The sequence below is a fragment of the Rhinopithecus bieti genome, unplaced genomic scaffold (genome assembly GCF_001698545.2).
Source record: "Rhinopithecus bieti isolate Rb0 unplaced genomic scaffold, ASM169854v2 scaffold_2653, whole genome shotgun sequence".
Classification (NCBI taxonomy): Eukaryota; Metazoa; Chordata; class Mammalia; order Primates; family Cercopithecidae; genus Rhinopithecus; species Rhinopithecus bieti.
In genome coordinates this window covers 17,641-44,289 of record NW_016803812.1, presented here as the reverse complement: position 1 = coordinate 44,289, position 26,649 = coordinate 17,641, and the positions used below count along the sequence as shown (strand labels likewise).

Below are 26,649 nucleotides of genomic sequence, written 5' to 3'. Positions count from 1 at the left end.
GGCGGTTCTTACTCATAATTTTTATCCTCCTTGTAGCTCCCTGAAAGTTCTGCGTTACTCCTAACTTCATCACTCTCTCCCTCTCTTACTAAAACAAAGAAACCAAACTTGCCTCAATTTTGAGAAAGAGATAGTGGCATCTTGAGTTTTCCCAGTCTCAGGGAAGAAAAGGCTAACAGGAGGGAGTCAGGAAGACACAAATGGTAACGAAGCTCAGGCAGGTTGGGAGTGGTGGCAGGAAAACATTTTAGTTTAGCAAACATCTAATACGTTTGAGATCCTGAAAGGAAGGAAAATGTTGCTTAGACCCCGCCCTGCAATCTGCTGGGGTAGTTTGAGGTATGTTTACTCAGCCACATGCTGAGAGATCATGGGCAAATCCCTCAGTTTCCTCCTCTGCAAAACGGAGATAATAAAAGCATTTACCTTATAGGGTTGTTGTGATACATGTTAAGAGTGTTTAGGACAATGCCAGGCACAGAATGAGCCCCTATATTGCTATTATGTTGGTAACATTGCCTTACAGTTCTGGAGGTTAGAATTCAGGGAGGTAGTGGTGGTCAGAGGGAGAAAACTAGCCTGAGGGTCAGCCTGTCCTAAATGTTGGTTTCTATGGGTATGACTGCAAAACAAGGGAACATTATCCTTGCAGCTTGCCCGACAGCTGCTTAACCTGTTGGGATGGATGCTTCAGGCAGCAGCCTTGCAAATGCTTTTTTTTTTTTTTTTTTTTTTACACTCTTGTTGCACTCACTGCAACCTCCACCTCCCGGGTTCAAGCGATTCTCCTGCTTCATCCTCCCTACCTGGGATTACAGGTGCCCACAACCACACCCGGCTAATTTTTGTATTTTTAATAGAGGCGGGGTTTCACCATATTGGTCAGGCTGGTCTCGAACTCCTGACCTCTGGTGATCCACCCCTCCTCGGCCTTCCAAAGCGCTAGGATTACAGGCGTGAGCCACCATGCCCTGCGCAAATCCTCCTTCTAATCATTCTTCTACTGGGGATGGGGGATGGGGGATGGAGAGATGGGAGGCGGCAAAATTGTGCATTTCCCTTACTGAAACTAAAATTTTATACCCTCCGATTTTCTGCAAAAAAAAAAAAAAAAAAAAAAAAAAAAAAGCCTATTTCTAGTCAGTAGATACAAATCCTCGCTCTCCAAAGAGCTGAGAGTAGCTGTTCTAACAGCAAAATCTGCAATTCTAATGAAAAAGGCTGGAGGCAGGCACGAGGCTCTCCATCTCCATCTTTCCCTTGTCCACTCTGAATGCAGTCTTTCACTTCCATTCCAGCAAAAGCCGCTCTGATTTGATGAACTGCCCAATCTCCTCCCTCAGTATTCCGTTCCCCTTACTGATAGCCAAACATTCTAATCCCCTACCCATCCTTTGTCTGACCCCAAACTCCACCTCGAGGATTTTAGCAGGACGCCCTCCCCCACTGGCGATACCAAATCTCGGGTTGGCAGCAGGCGGCCGAGCCGACATCAAAGCTGTACTCACCGAGGAGCAGCCCGAGGAGCCGACTGCGGTATGGGCCTTGGTGGGGGTCAGGCCAGGAGCGGGCGAACTGGAGAGCTCGTGCGTCACCTTCCTCCGCATCTTAGCTCCGCCCCGGCCCCTCCTCCAGCAGGTGGAAGTTGCCTCGCCAGGCCTCCCCAAACTGCATCCCAGATAAGTGTGCCTCTCACCAGGAGCCGCACAGCTCTTCAACCCACACATTCTTCATACAAACCTCTTGACTACATTTCCTCCAGCTCCATCGACCTCTGTGGAAGTCATTCACCTCCTTTCTCAATCTCAATTACAATGTGCCAGATCACCACTTATAGCACACTTTTAATTTTGCCAACTTCTAGAACGTGTTTTTTTTTTTTTTTTTTTTTTTAAAGTCTTTTAGCTTCAAGAGGGAAGAGGCAATGAATGGTAGAGGGACAGAAGATGAAGTCCTAAGAACTTTTACTGGTGGCTATGATAAGGTATACCCTGCTCTGAGGGGCCTCTTACTGATCAGGAATACTGTGAGGACATTTAATACAAGAAGCTAGAAACTTTCATTAAAGTGATAAACTTGAACATCTGTAGAAATACCAGCTCTGAGCGTTATTTCTAAACTTCCACAAACCATCAAGTAAAATTCCACTTTGGCCTGAAGAGAAACCATACTCCCAGCATACTGTAGAAGTATGTCCAGCTAGTCCCAGATTCTTAAATGAGGGTTTACGGAGCACCTACTATGTGCACTGTTGAACACTGAAATTTGTTCAAATACTAAAATCAAAATATAAAGCCATACAATAAATATGGCACTGCAAATTTCATCAAGACGGAGGATGAGTAAAGTACCTGGGAGGGAGGGGTCTCAAAATAAGAAACCTGATGAGGTTAGAATCCAGATCTATTTATCTTCGCTCTAGACAGCAAATCCATTGCCATCCACAGCAATTTTATGCAGTGAATAGAGGCTGGCAAAATTCAATTATGTGACACGTGGCCTTTCATTTTGAAGTCAAGTCTCTTTCCCAGTATTTTTTCTTCCATGGATGCTCTTCTGCTTCTTGCATTTTGTTTCAATGCATGCTAAACTCAACACGACAAACACTATCCATTAAATGGCTCTAGGCTCACTGGCCATGCTGGAGTTAGTATTCATTATTGATGCATAGTGACTTTTTTCAATTCTGAATTTACTTTAGCTATGTTCAATTGTTATCTTCATTTTGTGGTTGGAAAAAATGAAGTCACTACAATTTACTGGTTTTGTGTTGAATTTAATTGAAATACACCAAAATACCTATGCTTCATCTGAATTTTTTTTTCTTTTTTTTGAGACAGTCTCGCTCTGTCGCCCAGACTGGAGTGCAGTGGCGCGATCTCGGCTCACTGCAAGCTCCGCCTCCTGGGTTCATGCCATTCTCCTGCCTCAGCCTCCCAAGTAGCTGGGACTACAAGCGCTAGCCACCACGCCTGACTAATTTTTTTGTATTTTTAGTAGAAACAGGGTTTCACCGTGTTAGCCAGGATGGTCTCCATCTCCTGACCTCGTGATCCGCCCACCTCAGCCTCCCAAAGTGCTGGGATTACAGGCGTGAGCCACCATGCCTGGCCGAAATTTGGTATTTCAAAAATATAACTTCATATATATTTAAGAGATCACAGAGGCCGGGTGCGGTGGCTCAGGCCTGTAATGTCAGCACTTTGGGAGGCCAAGGCGGGCGGATCACGAGGTCAGGAGTTCAAGATCAGCCTGGCCAATGTGGCGAAACCTTGTCTCTACTAAAAATACAAAAATTAGCCAGGTGTGGTGATGCGTGCCTGTAATCCCAACTACTCCGGAGGCTGAGGCAGAAGAATCGATTGAACCCAGGGGACGGAGGTTGCATTGAGCCGAGATTGTGCCACTGCACTCCAGCCTGGGCGACAGAGCGAGACTCCGTCTCAAAAAAAAAACTCAACAAAATAAACAAAAAAAAAACAGATCACAAAATTAAGGTTTAAATTCTGCCACAATTAAAAAAATTATTAAAATCCTACATTAAGTTCTTAGTGATCATATTATAAAATGTGGTTGAGCAGTCTATTAAGTTCTATGTATTAAGTTGTTTGTTGCTTATTAGATAACCAAATTAATATTAGATCTTTATTTACATTAATAAGACACAGAAAAGAACCCATGCAGTTACTGCACATGTCCACTTTTAACTTTGTAGAGTGTATTTATATCATTTCTTCAAATATCCCATGAAGTTAGCAACATTATCTCTATTTTGTGTAAGAAAAAATAAAAACACATTAAATCAAGTCTAAAACAAAACTTTTCTGACTCTCTAGTTACCATATCTTCAAGCTGTTCACCTTCATATTCCTGTAATACTTTGTATTGCAGCTTTCAACTAACAAAAATAGTAGTCACATGTGGCAGTTTTTTTTTTTAAAACAGACATTTTCATTATTGATTCATCTCTCAGAAAAGCCAGTTCAGGTAGTATGTACAGTTAAACCCCTAGGACTTCTTACTGAATTAGTCTTCAAATTCAACATTTCATCCTTCCCTTGATGGATATAAAAAGACATTAATGCATTTTAAAATTTAAAATTGTTTAAAGCAGACAACATATATCTGAGTATATGAATATTTTGTCTCTGCTTACAATTAGAAATACCATAAACATCTACAAACCTATTTGATATCAAATAAACAAAGTAGAACCTAGCCAAGCAAACATCCGATGATTTGAAATTCCTCATCCATACTTATGCTGTAAGTCTGGCTGCTCCGAGTGGCATGAATGCTGCTCTAATCTGCTCCAACATCTAAACATGACATTCTAACAACTGATCTGAAAAACTATCTTTAGTGGTTGATTCTGTCTGCTTATTCCTTCCTCTACAACCTAGAGAATATGTTCTATTGTTCATAATACTCCTTCCTCAAAGATGTGTAATTTGTAATAATTTAAAATATAAATGTAGACAGATTTGCCTGACAATCTGGTGCATGTTCTAAATGGCACTTTGAATTTCATGACAGCCTTAGTCAAGTCCTTTTCCAGAGAGTTATCTTTAATGTCTATGCTAAATAAATAACATTTACACACAGGACAAAATCATCATAGGTTTTTATCCAAGTAAAAAAGGTTAAAGAGGTGCATCTACTATTTCAAATTCCAAAATCAAGCATCTGCATATAAGAAATCACCTTGATTAATTTTTTTCAAGATTATCCCTCTTTAAATAATTGCCAAATCTATATTGGACAAAACAGATACAAATGTATTTGTGCAAATTGTCTTTAAAATCGTAGTATGGCTTAAAAGTTATCAATTATTTCCGCATCATAATATATGAACATACTTTAGTCATTACTCCATCTCAGCCATTTGTTCCTTGTTCAAGTGAACACATGGTACACCTACAGGCAACATAAATGAAATTACTCTGCCCCAAACAAAAACAGAATATTAGGATGCTATTGAAGGACATTAATTTCTAGGAATTTTGGCAAGGACAATCAACATTAATATAATTCCAGACATAAGATTTGCAGGGTTTATCTCTACCCTTTACATGCTAGAAATTTATTTTAGAAACCTTATCTGACTTGAGGAAATAGACACAACTTGCTCCATTCTTCCTATCACACAAAATATCATGTAATTTTCAAAATTAACTTCTTATAAATCCAGTCAACAATTTGTTTAGAAAGGTAAAGTCTAACCTCTGCTTTAAGAGATCACAATAAAATTAAAGTTTAAAATTGGCATCATTAAGAAAACAAAGAATTTGTACAAATAAAAATCCAAGTTGCTTGTACAGTGAAATAAAAACGTTTCAGAGCAAATCTCTTGCTTAATAATCGTCCTGAGCTACAAACTAACACGTAGATTATCCTGCAAGTCATACCATCAACTGCTCACTTTATTTACATTAATGACAAGCATAACATTTACCAATTACAAGTCTACAGGTTTACTTGTTGGTAGTAATTGAGTTTTTCCGATAGGATGTTTTGGAGAACCTTTGTACCAGGCCCTTTCTCTTTCTGATGGTCTCCTAAGGACCCTGTTATGTATCCCAGAAGAAATGCCTATATTGTTATTTACAACCGGTTTTAATATATCATGATTAGTCAGATCATCCAAGGGAAGCTTAACTTGGCCATCAGATAACATCTTCTGTTTACAAACTGTAGTAGACCCAAGAGAAGCATTCACTGAATCTGGGTGCTTCTTCATCTTTAAGAAAGATTTCGAAGGTAACCCCATGCTTGACTTTGAAATTGCATCAATATTTGACTCTTCACATGACATGGACTTCCGTTCTTTAGGACCTGATTCGATACATGAAACAGAGGAATCGTTTGATGTACTTTCCATACAAGAGGAAAGAGCGCCATCACAGCTCACTGATTTGACCAGAGGAGAAGCTGTATCACCAAGACTCGCCAACTTCTGCCCTATAGGCTGTCTGCTATACTCCAACAAAGAATTAATTCTTCTGACAGACTGACGAACAGGAGTACGCTGAAACTTAAGAGGTGACTTGACTTTTGTTCTATTTGGTTCATTTAAAGAAAGCTTGTTAAACCACTGTATGTGATCTGAAACCTTTCTATGTTCTGTCATTTGTAAACTTTCATAAACTATTTTCTCACATGTTTCCAATGACTGCTGTTTAGCAATTCTCATAGGCCTAGGTTTTGACAAGTTTGTTATAACACATGTACTCTGCTGTGAGAAAGAGGATCTAGTCTTGTCCTTGCTATGTGCTGAACACTTTGGTAAGTTACCTTCAATCATATTCTCATTCTCCTTTAATTTAGTATTCAGTTTATCCTTTGGGGACTGCTGTTTCTTTATTTGTTCATCACTGGGGAATTCTTCCTTGCTTAAATAATCTTTTGGCATATTTGAATGAATGTCTTTTTCATGTTCCATCTTCATCTGAGTTGAATAACATTTTATAGTTGCTTCTCTATCAAATGTTTGAGTTTTAAGGGGTGAAAAGTCCCTCTCTGAAAAACATTTTTCACCTTTACCAGTGTGGTGTTCATATTTCTCCTTTGATTCTACTACAGTCAAATCATTAGTTTCAAATAGATTTTCCTCTGGGCTATCTTCTAAATAAGATGGTTCAGTTAATTTTACTTTCCCCACATTAGGTACTGATGACTGCCTGTGATTCATCAATGCATGAAGATTACTTCCAGATTCAGAAAATGCTTTCTGAACTTTCACCAAAGTCTCTTTGGTCACATTATTTTCATCCCCACTAAGAGGGCTACTTGTTATGTTGCTATTATGCTTACTGTTTAAATTGGAAGGGATGAGTTCACATGAAGTAGCAGGTGACTTTTCAACCATAACATCAGGCTCCAAAGAGTTTTCTACCTCAAGATTTTCCACCATTGAAGAAGCTTCATTTGTATCTACTTCTTGAAAACTTGAATTATTAGGTCCTGTCCAAGACATCCGGTAATTTGTTCCAACTAGTCGCTCTGGAGTTAGTAAGTTTTCCTCAGACTTACTGATCTTTTGTGAACCTAAAATAAAGCAGTTCAGTGCTTAATCCTTTGTATTTAACCTTGTTTTGAAATAATATCCAAGCACATGGCAAATAAGTCACTAAGCATTTAATTCTAATAAAGTATTTGTGTTATAAGAAATAATTTTAACATAATGTCAAACATTTTCATATTTACATGTATAAGCATTTCCCAATTGTTGATATAAAAATACATTGCCAATTCTAATATTTTCACTATTCAAACATGAACTTCTAATCTCTAGAACAGTAAATTAATTAATATATTTTATCATTAAAAAAGCAACTAAAGCAAGATTTTTAGGTAAAACTCTTAACAGTAGTATGTAAATGTACCTTTCTTTGGTAACTTTTCATCAACATCTGGGCTAAAAGCAAACCTGTTTTACAGATTCAATTCGATTTTTTAAACTTTGTTGATTTGCAAGTCGCTGACCAACACTTTCATATCTACTGACACCAGAACATCCATTCTGTAAGGAAAAAAAAAAGTTTTAGTTAAGAAATAAGCCTAGTTAACTGAAAATATAAAGACAGAATAATTTTTTTGTAGTTATCAAAATCTTTAGCTGATTTAAAAAGGGATATATAATTGAGAAACAATTCTTAACAATGACAAATATTCTTGCCTGCTAATGAAAACTGTGATCATTTGATTTTGCTATTAGTTGGTATTTTATGATCTACTTTTAAAACAGTTTGACATATTAATTAAAATAATTTTTGTGTGTGTTCTGACTCTGTGCTAGGGCCTGTTCACAAATAGTTGGGGCAGTGGGGTACCTAGACCAAAATCTTATCCTTATGTAATTTACACTCTATTTAGATGGGGAAATTTAGACTTAAATAAGATAAACAGTAAATTTTATTGCATAAATAAAATACACAAGGTGAAAAGTGCTATGGAGAAAAGTAAAACAGGGTAAAAAGGATATGGAGTGTTGAAGAATGGAGGTTTAGTTTAAAATAGGGTGACGAGAAGATGATTTGGGAGTAAAACAAAACAAAGGCGAGAGCCACGAAGATTTCAGGGGGAAGAACATTACAGTAAGAGCAGAATGCCAGTGCAGTCTCTGAGACTGGAGCAGAGTGAGCAAGGGGGACTGGAGAAGAGCTCAGAAATGCAGCCTTAGAACAGATCACGTGAGGCATTGCAGGTCAACGTGAGAACTGTGGCTTTTATTCAGAGTGAAATGAGGAATCACTGGAGAGTTCTGAGCAGAGACTACATAACCTAACAGATTTTAAAAGAGCAATTTCAGAACTGCAGCAAAGGTAGGAGAAGGTAGAACTATTAATAGGAATTTACTAGAGTAATCCAGCAGAAAGATGACAGAACTTAGAGAAAGTGGGAAAAGTAGTAATAGTGAGAACTGGTCAGTTTGGACATAAGCTAAAAGCAGAAGTTAGACAATATTCTCTAATGGTTTAGACATGGTGTGTCGGAGAAAGTGAGGAAATCAAGGATGTGACCATGGTTTTTGGCTTAAGTGACTGGAAGAATCATTTGCCATAACTGAGATAGGGAAAACCACAGGTAAAAGTGTTGTTTGGTGCAGGGGATAGCAGCAGCAAAGAAATGCACCTGCTTGGGACAGGTTACATTTGAAATGCCTATTGGATTAGATATCCAAGTAGGAGAGTCAAAAAAGCAGATGTTAAGAAACAGTCAAGTCGTTCAGAAGAGCATTTGGGATTAGAGAACATAAACTTGGAAGTTTTAAGTAAATACAAGTTGGGCATTCCAAATCTGAAAAGCCAAAATTCTGGATGCTCCAAAATCCAAAGCTTTTAAGCATTTGACATGATGCTCAAAGAAAATGCTCACTGGAGCATTCCAGATTTTCAGATTAGGGATGTTGAACTGACAAAAATAATGTAAATATTCCGTAATTCACCCCAAAAATGGGGAATCTGAAATACCTCTGGTCTCAAGCTACTCAACCTGTATATAATGTTTAAAACTGATGATCGCCTTGAGTGAGTGGAGAGAAAAAAGAGAAGTCCAAGGACTAAGCTTTGGGTATTCCAATGCAAGGAAATTTGATATCAACTCAAGTATATGAGTTTTGTATAAAAAGAACAGAATGTGACAGTCACTGGACGGAAGGCAGGGTTATGAGTGTTTTTTAGTATCAAGTTTATAGCATTATGCTAATATAAAGATTAATAAAATGGTAAGAAACTTACTACATCTCTGCCATTTTTCCCTAGATTGAATTTCAAACGAAGAGATCTTCGAACCTTTTCTTTATGGCTGAGTTTAGGAGAAAAGCAGCCTGCTTTTCCTGATTCTACTCTAGAAGTGGAATTAAAAATGTCAGTTTATAGTATAAACACCAGAGAAATACCTGAAATATAAAATTTGAAATAAAGTCCACAGCAAATCATACTGATAATAATTGGGTGGGTTAATAATTCTTTAAAAACAGTTCAACTTTAAGATACCATATATGAACACATTGTATTTGCATATAAAAATGATCTGTTAATCTTAAAAGTTATGTAATCAGTTATAAATCGGAATTGTTAGAATAGGCTAGCTTTTTAACCTAACAGGAATTTTTTTGTTTGTTTTTTTTGAGACAGGGTCTGACTCTGTGGCCCAGGCTGGAGTATAATGGCATAATCACAGCTCACGGTAGCCTTGACATCCCTGGACTCAGATGATCCTCTCACCTCAGCCTCCCAGGTAGCTGGGACTACAGGTGTGTGGCACCATGCCTGGCTACTTTTTGTACTTTTTATAGAGATGAGGTTTTGCCACATTGCCCAGGCTGGTCTTGAACTCCTGAGCTCCAGTGCTCCACCACCTCGGCCTCCCAAAGTGCTAGGATTACAGGCATAAGCCACCGTGCCCAGCCTCTAACAGGAAATTTTAAACTTATACCATCGACATAAAATAGGATTTTAAGCAAGCACAGTGGACTCAAATTAGTAATTTTTCTCTGGTGGGTAATGAAAAGGCAATTGATCAATAAGACCATAAAGCCAGAAGGGATTTTTTAAAATTATGACTCAAATATGATGCTTGACAGAAAGATAAAACATTTTATTAAGTATGTGTATACCAAATATTTATCTGATGAAAACAAAATGTCCTGGATAAAGTACCTGCAAACTTTTTTGCCTGCAATTCTTTTACTTCGCCTTGGCGCACTTGCAGTGATCAAATAGTTTCCACCACTGGGTACAGGAGAGAGTGAACTCTGAGATGATCCTTCTGAGTTTGTACCGATGTGAACTACGAAAATAACCACATGTAATATACCACGCATACCTATTTTCCTTTTAAAGTATAAAATAGTAATAGCTACAATTAGATTCAAAGCTTTAATTTCTATACCAAGCAACAACTGAAATCACTTAATTTCTGGTTAGAAACTTAAAGTGTCAAATAACCCAACTCAGCTAAGAAAAAGCATTCATTTCTTACTTTTGACTTGCCAATTAAAGGTCAGATTAAGCATTACTTTTATATTAGAGCTTTTCTTTAAACTCTTTTAATAATACAAGGCAGGGATAGGCACCATTGCAGACTGGAAAAAAACAAGATTTGGAGACAGGCTTGAGTTTGCTCCATCACTTACTAAATGGCTTTAGGCTCTGAAAATGGACTTCTATGATGAATATTACTGTTATCCATATAAAATATTTAGTAAGTATCCAGTATATAATACTAATTTATGGAATTATAAAAAATAAGCTATTGGCAAACAAGTTGCAATCTGAATATTTGAGATACACCTGCTGGCCAACTGCTACCCACCTGACTCCAGAATGTAATTTGTTCAATATTTTTGGCAAGTAAACAAAAACTAATTATTCTATAACATGCCTAATCACTTGGCTGCTGCTGTGTTCCATTCAAATAATTACTGGTACAACAGAAGCTCGATTTAATTATTTAACACCATTTGTATTATGAAATCAACTGCAGTAAACAATTATGAAAGAAGTAAAATAGTTATGAACAAAGGCTCCATATACACTTGACTTATGTTTGAATCATACCCAGGACACATTCAACAAACATGAACCCTCTCAATTCATCTGAGTTATTAATAAAGAATTCACAAAGTTTCCCAAACAGAGACATTCACATTTTTTCAATTATGAAAACAGAAAAAATACGACCATCATAGTAACTTTTGGGTACATTTAGCGAAAGAAAATTTTGGAAGCCAATATTATACATCTAAAGTGACATAAGTAGCTTTATTCCAGGGCTGCAGTCCAGTCACTTTAAAAATGTGTCCAGCCAGGCACAGTGGCTCACTGCTGTAATCCCAGTATTTTGGGAGGCTGAGGTGGGCAGATTGCTTGAGGCCAGGAGTTCAAACTAGCCTGGCCAGCATGGTGAAATCCCGTCTCTACTAAAAATACAAAAATTAGCTGGGCATGATGGTGCATGCCTGTAATCCCAACTACTCGGGAAGCTGAGGCACAAGAATTGCTTGAATGTGGGAGGTGGACGTTGTAGTGAGCTAAGATCATGCCACTGTACTCCAGTCTGGGAGACAGAGCGAGACCCCGTCTCAAAAAATAAAAATAAAAAATGTGTCAATGGTCGCAGAAGGCACAGTCAGAATATATGGAACAATGCAAATTTATCACATATATAAGAAAATTATGGCCAGGCGTGGTGGATCACACCTGTAATCCCAGCACTTTGGAAGACCAAGGCAGGTGGATCAGCTGATGTCAGGAGTTCAAGACCAGCCTGGCCTTATGTGGTAGAACCCCGTCTCTACTAAAAATACAAAAGAAAAGCAGCCAGGTGTGGTGGCGGGCACCTATAATCCCAGCTACTTGGGAGGCTGAGGCTGGAGAATTGCTTGCACCTGGGAAGTGGTGGCTGCAATGAGCTGAGATCGTGCCATTACTGCACTTTAGCCTGGGCAACAAGAGCAAAACTCTGTCTAAAAAAAAAAAAAAGAAAATTATGAATAGATACTCTATGGACTACAGACTAATGTTGCCTTTATATATTTTAAAAAGCATCATATTTGTTACAATCTAAACATAGAAATCAATCTATTTTCAATTTTGCATATGGAATTTGTTGAATTGTGGCTGAGAAAGTAGGGTCAAAGAAAATGGTGTAAAATAATAGAATTACTGTTGTTGAATTTTTTTATTTTTTTATAAAGAAAATTCACTGATTAGGCAAGCTAAAACTAAAAATAGCACAGACTGTTTAACCTCTGTTTTCGGAGCTTGGAGGAGGAGAAGGAATCAATATGTTCATCTTGGGGAAGACGTAATGCTAGTAAGCAAAGGCAGGTAGAACTACAATTCCCATTTGCCATTTGGAAAAAGTCCTCCAAACTGCAAAGCCTCTTAAATATTCAAAAACAAAAAAATTGAACTATGTGACTTAAAAAAGTTTAAGTCTCCAACCTGTGAATACTGCAAAAGCTATAGACATAAGCTTCAGAGTTACTATCATCACATTTCAATGAGCCCTAGAGAACCTGTGAAGAAGTGGTTTCTTCTGGAAAATCTCAAGTTGCTATTCTGTTCAACTTCTCAATAAAACAAATAAGAACCCTTTTGGACAACAGAAAAAAAAAAGGCTTTGGGGAAGAACTCATATAACTCAGATAATGAATTAAAAATGAAACTTAACATTGTCTGAAACCAACAAAATAAAAATCTAAAATAATGAGAGATCACTCACATTTTGACTAAATGTAAAATAAATGAGATGGAGGACCCTGGGTTTAGAGTTTCATTTCATTTTTGGTTGATCATAAGGTTAATATAAGCCAACTTGAATTCTGTATATGCTAAAAGAGCCAATTCAATCTAAGACCCAGACTAATCTTCGGATTAGCGTGATCATACTCTATTATTCTCTGAAGGCTCTGGTTGGCCACATTAGAACTTGTTGTTAATTTGGAAGAAAATGGCTGGGCTGGTAAGGGATCTGGAAGCCATGGCACAAGGAACAGCGTCAACAAAGTTCTAAAGCTTTTACAAAAGGTACTTGAGTCTAAAACTTTAAAAATACCCTCATTTTCAAACCATAACCTGCAATTGTAACACTCCCACTTGGGAATCAGAGATGATCAAACATCTGGCAACCTCAATTCAACAAATGACAGCAATAAAGCCACAGCTATAGACCCAGAAGTACCTGTAGTAGGATTCAGGATGTCTAATCACATAAAACCTAAGCATCAATGCTATCACTACTACTACTCTGGGTTATCATAACTTTCAATAGATGTGGTCATAACACACACAGATATACACACACACTATATTGAAACAGTGTCTATTTTAAAGGCAGGGGGTTTTATAAAAATTCATAAATTTGATAAAACACAGAAAAAAGTTGTAGTTCCTTAGGGTGGTATTATTCATATGAAATTGCACTGTGCCTGGAATAGGCACCCATTTTAATGTTTACAATTCATTTATATAAATTCTATTTGCTACCTGATACTGGTGTAGAACTGCTATTGAAGAGATTACGTGGCAACAGCTCAAAGTTAAAATTATGCTTGATGGACTTCCTTTTCTTACTTGAGAAACCATGAGAAGAATCTACTGGCAATTTACGTTTAGCATTTGGTGTAAGAATCACTGGTGATACGGACAGCTGGGCTGAAAAAATATCAAAACAAAACCAACTTGTTTCTACTGCAGAGTTGACAACATATAAAAGCTTTACGTTAATTTCTTCTTATAAAAATATTACTTAAAGCTAAACAAAAAATGAGGATATATTTACATTATCAGTTAAACAGATGTTGTTTAACTAAAACACTCTGCAATTCCTTAAATGAAAATAAGGAAGTTGCAGAGGCAGGACTCTTAAGAGACAGCAGTCACTTAAATCTAACAGACTAAAAGATGCATATGATATATATTAAAAAATATTACTTTAAGGAAGACATTACAATCAAGGAGTTGAAACAAAAACTAATCTAAATATTATTTTTGCTTTTCATCATAGTTGAGTATTAACCAGTTCATTTCTTCATTCTAGAAAACAAAAGATCATGTTGCCTCTTACTGGCTGAATAATTGCAGCCACAAGCAAATTAGGATAAAAAGTTGAAATACACAATAATGAACTTCTAGTCCTAAGATAAAAATGAGGTTGAACTATTTTCACATGCTCAACAGCATCTAAATTACAAACAGAAAAGCATGATTAAGAAGATTAAAGACATAACAGACTAAAAAAATTTTTGCCTACAATTCTGGGTTCATTATAGCCTATGTAATTAGCAATGTCACAACATAGTATATATAGTACAGTATGTCTATTAAAAATATTTGATTTGATTAAATTTGATTAATATAAGTTAGATAATTATTGTAATTATAGTTTATAGAATATTATAAAAGTTTTAATTAAAATAAATGCAAATAATAAATACCTACCAATTCTTTCTTGTTGAGGTGTAATAGAAGGTGTTCTGTTAGATTTAAATTTATTTAGTGCTCCACTAACAAAATCTGAAATGCAAGGCATAAGCAATTACAACTTAACATTTACTTGTCTTTCACCAATAATTCATATTAATATTTGCGGTTTTCATTCAACATGTAACTTTATATCGGCTTATAAATTTTAAGTTATTTAAGAGGAATTATTTCAAAATAGGAAAACACTAAAGGATATATTTTATTCATTCCCCACTTATACTTCCATATCCCTAAAAAAAGAAAAAAAAAAAAAAGACATGATACAGAAAGAAATGTAATACAAATACACATAATGTACAGTAAGGGTAGGGAAGAAGAAATCATTACATGTTAAGGCAAAAGATGAAGGTCTGAACTGAGGCAAGAACCATGGAAATGGAGGCACGAATAAAGATATTTAAAAGATCAGTAGAGATGGAAGTAAAAATATTGTATCAATAAATAATGTAAGCAAATGAATAAAAGTGTCTGGAAAACAATAAATAACGTAGTTTGACTAAAGTTGCTCAAAGACAGGAAACAGTAGGTATGCTACAGCAATCCTACAAAAGACCTTGAATGCCAAGCTATAAATATCACTATTATCAATTAAAATTCCTGAAGGGTATGTATGTGAGATACTTGAGTAGAGTTATACATTTAAAATGTAAGCCTTGGCCAGGTGCAGTGGCTCACACCTGTAATCCGAGCATTTTGGGAGGCCGAGGCAAGCAGATTACTTGATGTCAGGAGTTAGAGACCAGCCTGGCCAACATGGTGAAACCTTGTTTCTACTACATGTACAAAACTTAGCCAGGTGTGGTAGTGTGCACTTGTAATCCCAGCTACTTCGGAGACCGAGGCAAGAGAATCACTTGAACCCAGGAGGTGGAGGCTGCAGTGAACCAAGATAGCATCACTGCACTCCAGCCTGGGTGACAAAGAGAGACTCAGTCAAAAAAAAAAAAAAAAAAAAAAAAGTGAGCCTTAATAGCAATACATAGGGAAGATTCAAGGAGGAAGCATAAAGACCAAGATTCTTTTTTTTATTTTTATTTTTAATTAATTTATTTTTTTGAGATGGAGTCTCGCTCTGCCACCCAGGCTAGAGTGCAGTGGCACGATCTCAGCTCACTGCAACCTCCGCCTCCCAGGTCCATACCATTCTCCTGCCTGAGCCTTCCAAGTAGCTGGGACCACAGGCGCCCGCCACCACACCCGGCTAATTTTTTTATATTCTTAGTAGAGACAGGGTATCACCGTGTTAGCCAGGATGGTTTCCATCTCCTGACCTCGTGATCTGCCCACCTTGGCCTCCCAAAGTGCTGGGATTACAGGTGTGAGCCCCCGCACCTGGCCAGGAAGATTCTTACAGTAACGATGCAATAAACACTACAAAGATAGAATCTTATATGACATGAAAACTGTCTGATTATAGATGGTAGAGGACGAGGTGGAACCCATGGTTAAAGCCTGAGTATCTAGGGAATAGTGGTGCTGTTAGAAGAAAATGGAATTCACACAGAACCGGGTTAAAGAGGATGAAGATGGTCATTTCAAAATGTTAAGCTTAAAACACCAATGAAAAGCAGATGTGATGAGGTCTGCCTAGCAGGCCGTTAGTAAAGCAGAACTGACATTTTCAAGATAACGGTGGTACAGATGTGATGGTTATCTATTTAGATGTGATAACTGCACCTACAGGACTGGGGAAGAGGGCGATAAAGACGATCTGCATCTGGGAAATATGTCCGTTTGGGATAGGAAGTTTTATGGGTTGCAATGTGTTCTCCAAAAAACCTATGTTTAAGTCCTAACCCCCAGTACCTATGAAGGTGACCATACTTGGAATTACTATCTTTACAGATGTACTCGAGTTAAAATGAGGTCATTCAGGTGCGCCCTAATCCAATGTGTCCTATAAGAGGGAAGTTCTGATACAGAGCAACACCACGGGACGACATAGGCAGGGACTGGAGTGACACAGCTGCAAGCCAAGGAATGCTAAGGACTGACAGCCACTACCAGGAGCCAGAAAGAGGCAAGAAAGGATTCTCCCCTGCAGGTTTCAGGCATTCTGCCAACACCTTGATTTCAGACTTCTAGCCTCCAGAACAGTGAGACAAATTCCTGTTGCTTTAAGCCACCTAGTTTTTAGTACTTTGCTACAGTAGCCCTAGGAAAATGATACATAAGCCATCAATATTATCCTATCTACAAAGGAGGTAAAGAAGAAACACAAGCATGCGATAACAAGCCAAAAGATGAGAAAGGGAATGGGACAGTTAGTAACATCTGGTTCTGATATTCAAAAGATAAATTTCCTAAAGTAATTGGAAGAAGAATGGCCTCTGATTTCTTGATCAAGGAGATTGCAAGTTTTATCACCAACTCCACCATCATAAAACTTTTGGTCTTTCTGATTCTTCCTTGATAATAGTTCCTTCATTATTTAGTTTGTACTCCTAACTAATCCATGTCACTAACAAGTTCAAACAATAATCTCATGCCTGGATTACTGACACACATTGCTGACCATTCTCCCTACTTCCAAGTCTCAATTCTTCAAATCAGGTAATTTTCTAAAATTTTTTAATCATATCATACCTCACATCATAAATCTTCAATGATTCACCAACACCCAGGTTAATATTCTAATTCTTTTTTTTTTTTTTTTTTTGAGACGGAGTCTCGCTCTGTCACCCAGGCTGGAGTGCAGTGGTGCGATCTCGACTCACTGCAAGCTCCACCTCCTGGGTTCACGCCATTCTCCTGCCTCAGCCTCCGAGTAGCTGGGACTACAGGCACCCACCACCTCGCCCGGCTAGTTTTTTGTATTTTTTAGTAGAGACGGGGTTTCACCGCATTAGCCAGGATGGTCTCGATCTCCCGACCTCGTGATCTGCCCGCCTCGGCCTCCCAAAGTGCTGGGATTACAGGCTTGAGCCACCGCGCCCGGCCAATATTCTAATTCTTTAGCCTGGCATTAAGTTTACCATAATACCATCCTTCATCCTTATGCTGAACAACACTTCACTCAAGTCATACTGCTCTATTTACATTAGACATAGGTTACTTCTTCCCTACACAAACCTTTCTTCATAGCATCCTTCTCATCTAGAATAGGATACAAGTATTCTAATCCTCCACCCAATCCCACTAAATTCTACCCACTATTCAAGAAGGTTCAGTTTGAATCCTCTTTGACAAGTTCCTGATTGTTACAACCCAGGGAACTTTCTCCTTTTAATACATCTTATGTTTATGCTAAAGATTTAGCACTTAACATTGTACTATCGCTTTAACGTTTTTTTTTTTTTTTTTTTTTTTTTTGAGACGGAGTCTCGCTCTGTCGCCCAGGCTGGAGTGCAGTGGCCGGATCTCAGCTCACTGCAAGCTCCGCCTCCCGGGTTCCCGCCATTCTCCTGCCTCAGCCTCCCGAGTAGCTGGGACTACAGGCGCCCGCCACCTTGCCCGGCTAGTTTTTTGTTTTTAGTAGAGACGGGGTTTCACCGTGTTAGCCAGGATGGTCCCGATCTCCTGACCTCGTGATCCGCCCGTCTCGGACTCCCGAAGTGCTGGGATTACAGGCGTGAACCACCGCGCCCGGCCCGCTGTAACTTCTTACATCCACACGTCCTATCTTTCCAGCTGTGCTATAAGCCTCAAAAAGGCACATACCACCATTCATGCTTCTTTATGTGAAACGTACTTTCAATTAAAGCACATCACTGCACCTCCATAAAACGGGACTGCCATTTACCTCCTACACTTTGTCTTCTCTTTCTCTTATATTCACCAGGAGTATCGTATTCACCTTCTTCAAAGCCTTCCAGTGATGGAGTAGCACAGAGACCATCAATACCCAACATAGCTGGTATCTTTTCCAGGATAAAATCTGGTACACGCCCTAAATGAAAATGTTCACAAATAAGACAATTACTCTTCTTCCTCCACTCTTCCCCAAAAATGTTGAGACAGTAATATACCCATTTCTTTTCTTTTTGTCTTTGCAGGAGGGGCCGCTACTGTGGGGTGGGGTGAAATCAGTAATACACCAACTTTCTAACAGTTGCCTTCATAGTTCCTTTGGAAGAAACAGAGATTTTCCTCATTTAAACAAATCCTGTTAATAATGCAACTACATCTTACCAATATCTGACGCATAATCGATAAGAGTCTGTACTACTGCAGCCTGTAATCGTAGCTTTTTTTCTGTGTTAGAAGACATCTTTTCATGTCCTTCATTTGTCTGAAGAAGATTTGGTGCAAATATTACTGCAAGATTGCTGCTATCCATCTTATTCTCACTGGACCTTAAGTGAATAAAGGCTTTATTAGATGGAGTCCAAAGTAAAAATATAGAACAGTTAAAATAACGTAGGGAGTACATTTTGAAGACCTCTTACTATCAGTCATACACAAGGCAAAATAGTTACCCTTCATGTACATGATTGGCTTGAACACAAAAAAGAACCAGAAATATATAGCCTCTCTATATTTAAATATGTATTATAAAAACCATGCTAATCTTAGACTTCAAACTTTGCTTTACCACACAAATTGAACATCTTTATCTGATTTTCAAACCTACACATAAAAAGTTGGAAGTATCAGAAGGCAGCAAGCATGTCTAGAATAAGTAGGCTCACTGAGAGCAGGGAGAGGAAAATTTTGAAAAGCAAAACAGAAATATTTAAACAAAACCTTTCAGTGGACAATGAATCTTATAAACAGCAATGAACCATTAAGGCATTCATGATGATGACTTTAAGATAAGGATATATTAAATCATTTGGTATGCTGTTTCTTAAATTACAGAGTATATTCCTCATAGTAAAGAAATATATAATTTTTAAAGAAAAATTTCCATTCCAAGTGAAATGGAACATATCTACAAGCATTAAACATTAGTTAGTTGAAAAATTCAACTATTACTTGCCAAGAGTTTTAATTACCACTTACCTAAGAGAAACATTCCTGAGGAAGTTAAAGAAGTATCTTAATACATGAACTGTGTGGTCAGCCAGAAGACAGGAGAGCAACAGTGTAGCTTTATTCTTTTCCTCTGTGCCTAACTGTTGAGCTTTCAAAAGTGCTTCATGCAAATTAGCTGGGAGAATGGGCTCTGGCAATTCCCTAAAAAACTGCTTAAGAAGTCCGGCAACATCACAAGGAGGTGCAGAAGATAGACAGCCTTCACCATGATCCAGTTTATTCTGAAATAAATATAATAATCTTGAGTATTTTGGCAACTTAAGAGTTTATTGCAAATAAAGTATCTTTTGTTATACTCTAATAAGAGTTTTATTTAATAAATTTCTCTTAACTCTTATTTTAAAATATGTCACTACTTTATTTTAACGATTTTAAATTTATTTTATTTTATAGAAATGTGGTGCAGATTTTGTGGCTTGGGTTGGCTTCAAATTCCCAGGCTCAAGCAATCTTCCTGCCTCAGCCTCCCAAGTAGCTGGGACTACAAGCATGTGCCACCACACTCAGCTATATCACTCCTTCTAGAAGGCTAACAACAATACAGTTTAACAAATTTTTTCATTTTACATAATAGTTGATAGAAATAAGGACCATGAATTTAAAAGTTATTAAATTTTTAAAGCACGATAGAAATAATACACCATTTCTTTTGGGAAAAAAATTCTTCTGCCATGAAAAAAATGCAAATTCAATTTCTGTCAACTTTTCATATTAATAGTTCTAAATATTTCAGTTTTAAAAACCAAATCAGAAAATGGTTCAAATGAAAAATTATAGTTCAACAATATGCTTACCTTTAGCGCTTTTAGGCGAATAACAGATCCTGATTTCCGAAAAAGCCCTTCGGTATGAATATGTTCTTCTAAAGATGTGCAAGCATCGACAAGAAAGCTGAAAGAGACGTTTCTTCAGTTGGCTAGATATACATCTTATCAAACCCTATTCCTCTGCTAACACACATGAGCAGGCCAAGTACTACATACCTTTCAGAAGCTCTAAAGTCACAAATGTCTGTAGTCTTTGAGATAAAATGTTACTTTTAGTTGTCTACGTGCTTCCTAAATTCTTTCCCAAGGCCCATCTTTTCACTCATAACAACTCCAATGTGCACACTAAATTTTATCTTTCTCAGTCCTACTTCATTTCTGTTTCCCTTCAGGACATGAGACTTGCCTTTTTTTACTGCCTCTACTTCTTCATATCTCAGTCTCCACTCACCCCTCTCCAATCATTCTCATACCTCATAACTCCAAAGAAATAGCTGTCTTCAAGCTCACTAACAGCCTCTGCCTTGCCAAATCCATGGTCAGTATGTTGTCCTCATATTGCTTGATGTATCACCATCTGACACACCTGACCCCTTCCCTGTTCATCTCAAAAATACTTTTTCACTACTCTGTTACTTTTCCTGCTGTCTCCCTGACTGCTCCTTCTCAAACTGCTTTTCTCATTCCTCTCATGCCAGACCTCTACATGCTGGAACAACCCAGGGCTCTGTCCAACACCTTCTTCTTTTGTCTACTATCTCTCCATGGGTGATCTTCTCATCTCCCGCGTTACCCAAAAATAGGGCAATGTGTTTTTTTTCCCTCATACCAACATCATCCCTCAGAGAAGTAGGACCTATCCCAGTCCTTACAAGCCTTTTCATATTAAGGGGAATGTGCTCAATTTCTTTATTTTGAACAATAATCTCAATCAATGTTGGCTTTAGATACCTAGATACTGAACAGCTGGCACCCACAAATTAGAATGAATATCAGCTACAAGCAACTGAGACAGCTGTACTGGTGTAGTGGCTGAATGTCAGCCTTATTTATAGATGGTAACTGACAAAACAGTCTTTTAATTAAATAAAAAGTAGGTAATGAAATTACAATGAAGATTTAGTCATTATTCCTGGGAATATGACTTTGCAATTCCAGATGCTGAAAATCTGGGGTTTTTAAAAAATTTTTTTTCTTTCAGTTTTTATTTTGAGACAGGGTCTTGCTCTGTCACCCAGGCTGGAGTGGTGCTATCACTGCTCACTGCAACCTTTGCCTCCTGGGCACAAGTGATCCTCCCACCTCAGCCTCCTGACTAGCTGGGACTACAGGCACACATCACTACGCCCAGCTAATTTTTCTATTTTTTGTAGAGACAAGGTTTCACCATGTCGCCCAGGCTGGTCTTGAACTCCTGGGCTCAAGCAATCCACCACCTGGGCCTCCCTAAGTGCTGGGATAACAGGCATGAGCTCCTGTGCCCGGCCTGTTGAAAATCATTATAGGTGTTTATTATAAGAAAATCAAGCCTTTCATAGGTCATTTAAAGAGCATAATGGTTAAGCGGTTACCTAAGAAGACTGTGAATCTACACCTATAGGATGAATGGGGGGAAACTCTCCTAAGGCAACAAGGTGTTCAATAATTGCTTTGGGATGACATGTCAATTAAAACCTAGACTATTGGTCTATAGTAGCCAAAAGGAACCCTACTTTAGATGGAGGGGAAATGAATTAAGAGATAAGTTTCATCATATGCATTTTAAAATTATATTCTTAAAACACAGACTTTCCTAGTACTTTCTCATGCAGTTAGAATAGGCCAGCACAGTGATGCATGCCTGTAATCCCAGCACTTTGGGAGGCCGAGGCGGGTAGATCACCTGATGTCAGGAGTTTGAGACCAGCCTGGCCAACATGGTAAAACCCCATCTCTACTAAAATACAAAAATTAGCTAAGCGTGGTGGTGGACACCTGTAATCCCAGCTACTCGGGAGGCTGAGGCAGGAGAATCACTTGAACCCGGGTGGTGGAGGTGCAGTGAGCCGAGATTATGCCATTGCACTCCAGCCTGGGTGACAAGGGTGAAACTGTTTAAAAAAAAAAAAAGGTTATTTATAAATAGTAAGTGGCATAGAAAAGCTAAGTCATACATAATACATTTTCACAAATACTCTAATATCTTAGCTTAAATATTCTTTTATCCAATATTTCTTTGCAAGAGCCAGGGTCTCACTCTGTTGCCAACGCTGGAGTGCAGTGGCAATGGTCATAGCTCACTGCAGCCTCAAACTCCTAGGGTCAAACAATCCTCTGCCTCAGCTTCAGGAGTAGCTGGGACTACAGGTGCACACCACCTTGCCCAGCTGATTTTTCTTTAAAATTTTTTTATAGATGGAATCTTGCTTTGTTGCCCAGACTGGTCTCAAAAACCTGGGCTCAAGCGATCCACCTGCCTCGGCCCTCAAAGTGCTGGGATTATAGGCATGAGCTACTATGCGTGGCCAATATTTTTTAAACAAACAAACAAGAAGTCAAAATTATTACTGAATTGGTAATTCGGTATATTACTTAATCTGAGTTGTGGCAAAAGAATTCATATAGAACTGAAAAGTGACTTTAACAGACAAATTTTTTTTTTGTGATTTCTAACATTTACTTATTACTGGACTTTAAAATCCAATCCTGGCCGGGCCGCCTGGGCTTAAAGCCTGTAATCCCAGCACTGGTTGGGAGGCGATGACGGGCGGTACATAAAAAAAAAAAGGTCAGGAGATTCAAGACCATCCCTGGCTAACCGGTAAGACCGAGCCCCGTCTCTACTAAAAAAATAACAAAAACTAGCCAAGGCGAGGTCGGCGGGACGTCTCTATAGTACCCAGCTACTCGGGAGGCTGAGGCAGGGAAATGCGTGAACCCAGAAGGCGGAGCTTGCAGTGAGCGAGATCTGCCACTGCACTCCAGCTTGCGATACAGAGCGAGACTACGTCTCAAAAAAAAAAAAAAAAAAAAAAAAAAAAAAATAAAATCCAATCCTGGGAAGGGGTACAAATTATAAATTTAAAATATGTAAAAGTTAAAAAAATTTCTTAACATTAGCTAATGAGAGATGAAATCATTTGCTGGTTTGAAACAAGTATGTTTTAATCAACTATTTCTTTTAAACTCTCTAAAACCAGTTTGAAATGTTTACTCTCTTCTTCATTTGCCTGGCTAGAAGGCTCACTGCAGCCTCAACCTCCTGGGCTCAAGCAATCCTCCCACCTCAGTCCCCTGCCTAGCTGGGACTACAAGTGTGCTCCGCCCAGCTAATCCTTTAATCTTTTGCAACAAGGTCTCACAATATTGCCCAGGCTGGTCTTGAGCTCCTGGACTCAAGTGATCCGCCCACCTTGGCCTCTCAAAATGTGGGGGTTACAGGCATGTGCCACTGTGCCCGGCCTTCTTTATTTCAAACTCTGCTTACCTTGGAATGTGTCCATATTCTGGTACAGCAGAATGGGGCAGTGCATTAAAAGGTACTCCAAATATTTTACCCTAAAATGACAAATTCAGTTACTCTAACACAAATATTAGGCATAATATCAGTTTTCTTAAACTTTAGGCAAATTAAAGACCTCAAGAAATTAAAAAGAATCAGAAATAAATGATAAACTGTCAATCAAGAAAAAAATCATTTCAAGTGCATTCGATAACAAATAATTACTATATTAGACAGGATGCTAAGTGCTGGGAGTACAAAGATGGCCAAGATAATGTCATTCCCCTCAAATAATCTAGTAAACTCAAGTTTCCAATCTGATCATAAAAAATAATTGGGTTAGTGCTTAGTAAATTCTTAAAACAGAATTTGGACCAAAACACTAACATTTACCCCAAAAATACTATAGGTTCCTTTAATGACCTTATAAATACTGACTATATACTTTCTTTTGCTCACCTTATAAACACACAAAAGACTAAGTTAACTGAAAAGCAAAACAGTAATTCCTGTCCTTCATTGAGTCTTCCTAAAATTATATCAGAAGAGGTTATTTTTATACCTAAACCATTTTCCACCTTCTATAGAAGACTGCTTTTCAAACCATGCCCTGAGGTAAGCAAGGCAGGGGTGTGCAAATATTTAAGTCAAACTTCATTTAACTAGCTGGAAACCCATTTTTAAAACCTCACATTCAAATTTTAATACATTGAAGATCCCGAGAGTAAAGCTGTGTGTTGGTTAACTTGAATGTTTTTGCACACTGAAGGATAAAGAATCTGCCACTATCTTTGTGCATGCATTCGAACCTCTTAAAAATGTGTTGCTTTCCATAGCACTGAAAGGTAAATTCAAGTCTGTAAATGTCTGGTTATTCAAAATTAAGTGGGTATATAATCTCACATGTTAATTTAGTTTACATGCATCTGCTCTGTGAATGCTGCTAAAGTACTTTTTTTTAGATATCACAAGTTATCAAGCAAGTAGCATTTATGTTTTAAGAGCATTAAATTTAACTTTATATTTACAATAAAAATCACTCAGCATTGTTAATGACACAACACAGTAACAAAATTTTACTAATTCCCTTTCAAGTGCCTGGCTCCAATTAATTTACAAACGTTTTAAGCTGAAAAGACAGTATGGTATAGTGAGTGCTTAAGAGAGTAGGCTCCTAAAGGCAAAAAAGCCAGGTTTTTTTTTTTTTTTTTTTTTTGGAGACAAAGTCTTGGTCTGTTGCCCAGGCTGGAGTGCAATCTCAGCTCTCTGCAAGCTCCGCCTCCCGGGTTCACCCATTCTCCTGCCTCAGCCTCCCAAGTAGCTGGGCACTACAGGCGCCCGCCACCATGCCCGGCTAATTTTTTGTATTTTTAGTAAAGACGGGGTTTCACCGTGTTAGCCAGGATGGTCTTGATCTCCTGATCTTGTGATCCACCTGCCTCGGCCTCCCAAAACGCTGGGATTTAAGGTGTGAACCACTGCGCCCACAAAAATGCCAGGTTTTAAATCTTGACTTAAGATTTAAATGCCAGGTTTTAAATCTTACTTATCAGCTGAGTGACCTGGATCAAATTAACGTTCTGTTCTTCAGTATCCTCATACAGATCCTAAGTCATAGAGGTGTAGGAAGAATTAAATAAATTAAAACATACAAAACACTTGTATCAGTGTCTGACACAGAATAAGCATTCAAAACGTATTTGTTAATATTATGATCATCATTTTAAGCTGAGCTATTTAAAAAATGTTAGTATGGGCAACCCCTTTATTGGGTAAATCAGAATTTTCTTGATACTGTGCAGCCAAACCAAATGTAAAAATAAACCAGATACTTAAGCTGGTAAGTCTACTTCTGTTATATATAACTAGAATTCAGCGTGTTTTCTTCCTTAAGTCTTATTATTTAGAATAACTGGCTTCACAAGTAACCACTATAATTTAATCTCATAAAATGTTTTTAAAACGTTATGTATTAGAATCTCACCTATAGTATCATTTTAAAGAAGATTTATAGTACTTTAAAAGCTCAAAAACTACAAATAGCTAACAAACACAGTGGACTACAGAAATTGTTTTCAAACAACCTACCTATCCCATTAGATCTCATAACACAATGATCTATATTGCTTCATTAGAATATTCTTGTAAGTGTTTCTAGCTGAATTTATACGGCATGATTACCAATTAGGAGGCAGACCATTGATATGACAACTATCATTAGATGAAGAAGTGGCACGTGACACGCACTGTGCGAGGCCTACATAAAGAGCTTCACTTTTTAAAAATCCCTAAACAATTCAAGGAGAAATACCACTGTTCCCACTTTATAGATAGAAAACTGAAGCTTAGGGAAATCAAACAAGCAGCCCAAGTTTACAGATGTAGCAGGGGTAGAACAGGATTCAAACTCAGGTCTACCTGACTCTGAAAGCAGGCATCAGTTTTTCTTGTTAAAGAGTGAAAAGGCCGGGCGCGGTGGCTCACGACTGTAATCCCAGCACTTTGGGAGGCCGAGGCGGGGGGATCACGAGGTAAGGAGATCGACACCATCCTGGCTAACACTGTGAAAGCCCGTCTCTACTAAAAATACAAAAAATTAGCCAGGTGTGGTGGCGGGCGCCTGTAGTCCCAGCTACTCGGGAAGCTGAGGCAGGAGAATGGCGTGAACCCGGGAGGCGGAGCTTACAGTGAGCCAAGATCGCGCCACTGCACTCCAGCCTGGGCCACAGAGTGAGACTCCGTCTCAAAAAAAAAAAAGAAAAGAAAAGAAAAGAAAGAAAGAAAGAAAAGGGGTGAAGAGGTGAAAAAAAGTCCATATACAAACTTCCATATACTTACAAAATCAGCTACATTTGAGATCTTGGAAAACCAGTTTTACAATCAGAAATCACTGTAGCTTTTTAAATGTAAGTACATGTATTGCCATTAA

General features: G+C 38.1%; 2 protein-coding genes across 3 annotated transcripts in view; both read right to left on the bottom strand.

Annotated features, from left to right (window-relative positions):
* SCG5 (secretogranin V) overlaps positions 1-1,730 on the bottom strand; it is a 62,103-nt gene extending 60,373 nt beyond the window's left edge. Inside the window, exon 1 of one of the 2 annotated variants that reach the window (XM_017854129.1) lies at positions 1,509-1,730. The gene's annotated coding sequence lies outside the window, so the exon portion shown is untranslated. The remainder of the gene's footprint in view (positions 1-1,508) is intronic. The other variant, XM_017854136.1, reaches the window with a different exon arrangement.
* Positions 1,731-3,933: 2,203 nt separating this feature from the next.
* The window catches only part of ARHGAP11A (Rho GTPase activating protein 11A), a 27,122-nt gene continuing 4,406 nt past the window's right edge, over positions 3,934-26,649 (bottom strand). The window contains 12 exon segments of the mRNA XM_017854118.1: positions 3,934-7,047; positions 7,386-7,429; positions 7,431-7,522; positions 9,240-9,348; positions 10,164-10,293; positions 13,497-13,664; positions 14,451-14,525; positions 18,238-18,384; positions 18,627-18,790; positions 19,440-19,693; positions 20,267-20,363; positions 23,706-23,776. Of these exon segments, the coding sequence (XP_017709607.1) occupies positions 5,459-7,047; positions 7,386-7,429; positions 7,431-7,522; positions 9,240-9,348; positions 10,164-10,293; positions 13,497-13,664; positions 14,451-14,525; positions 18,238-18,384; positions 18,627-18,774 (2,502 nt within the window). The 5' untranslated portion in view covers positions 18,775-18,790; positions 19,440-19,693; positions 20,267-20,363; positions 23,706-23,776 and the 3' untranslated portion in view covers positions 3,934-5,458.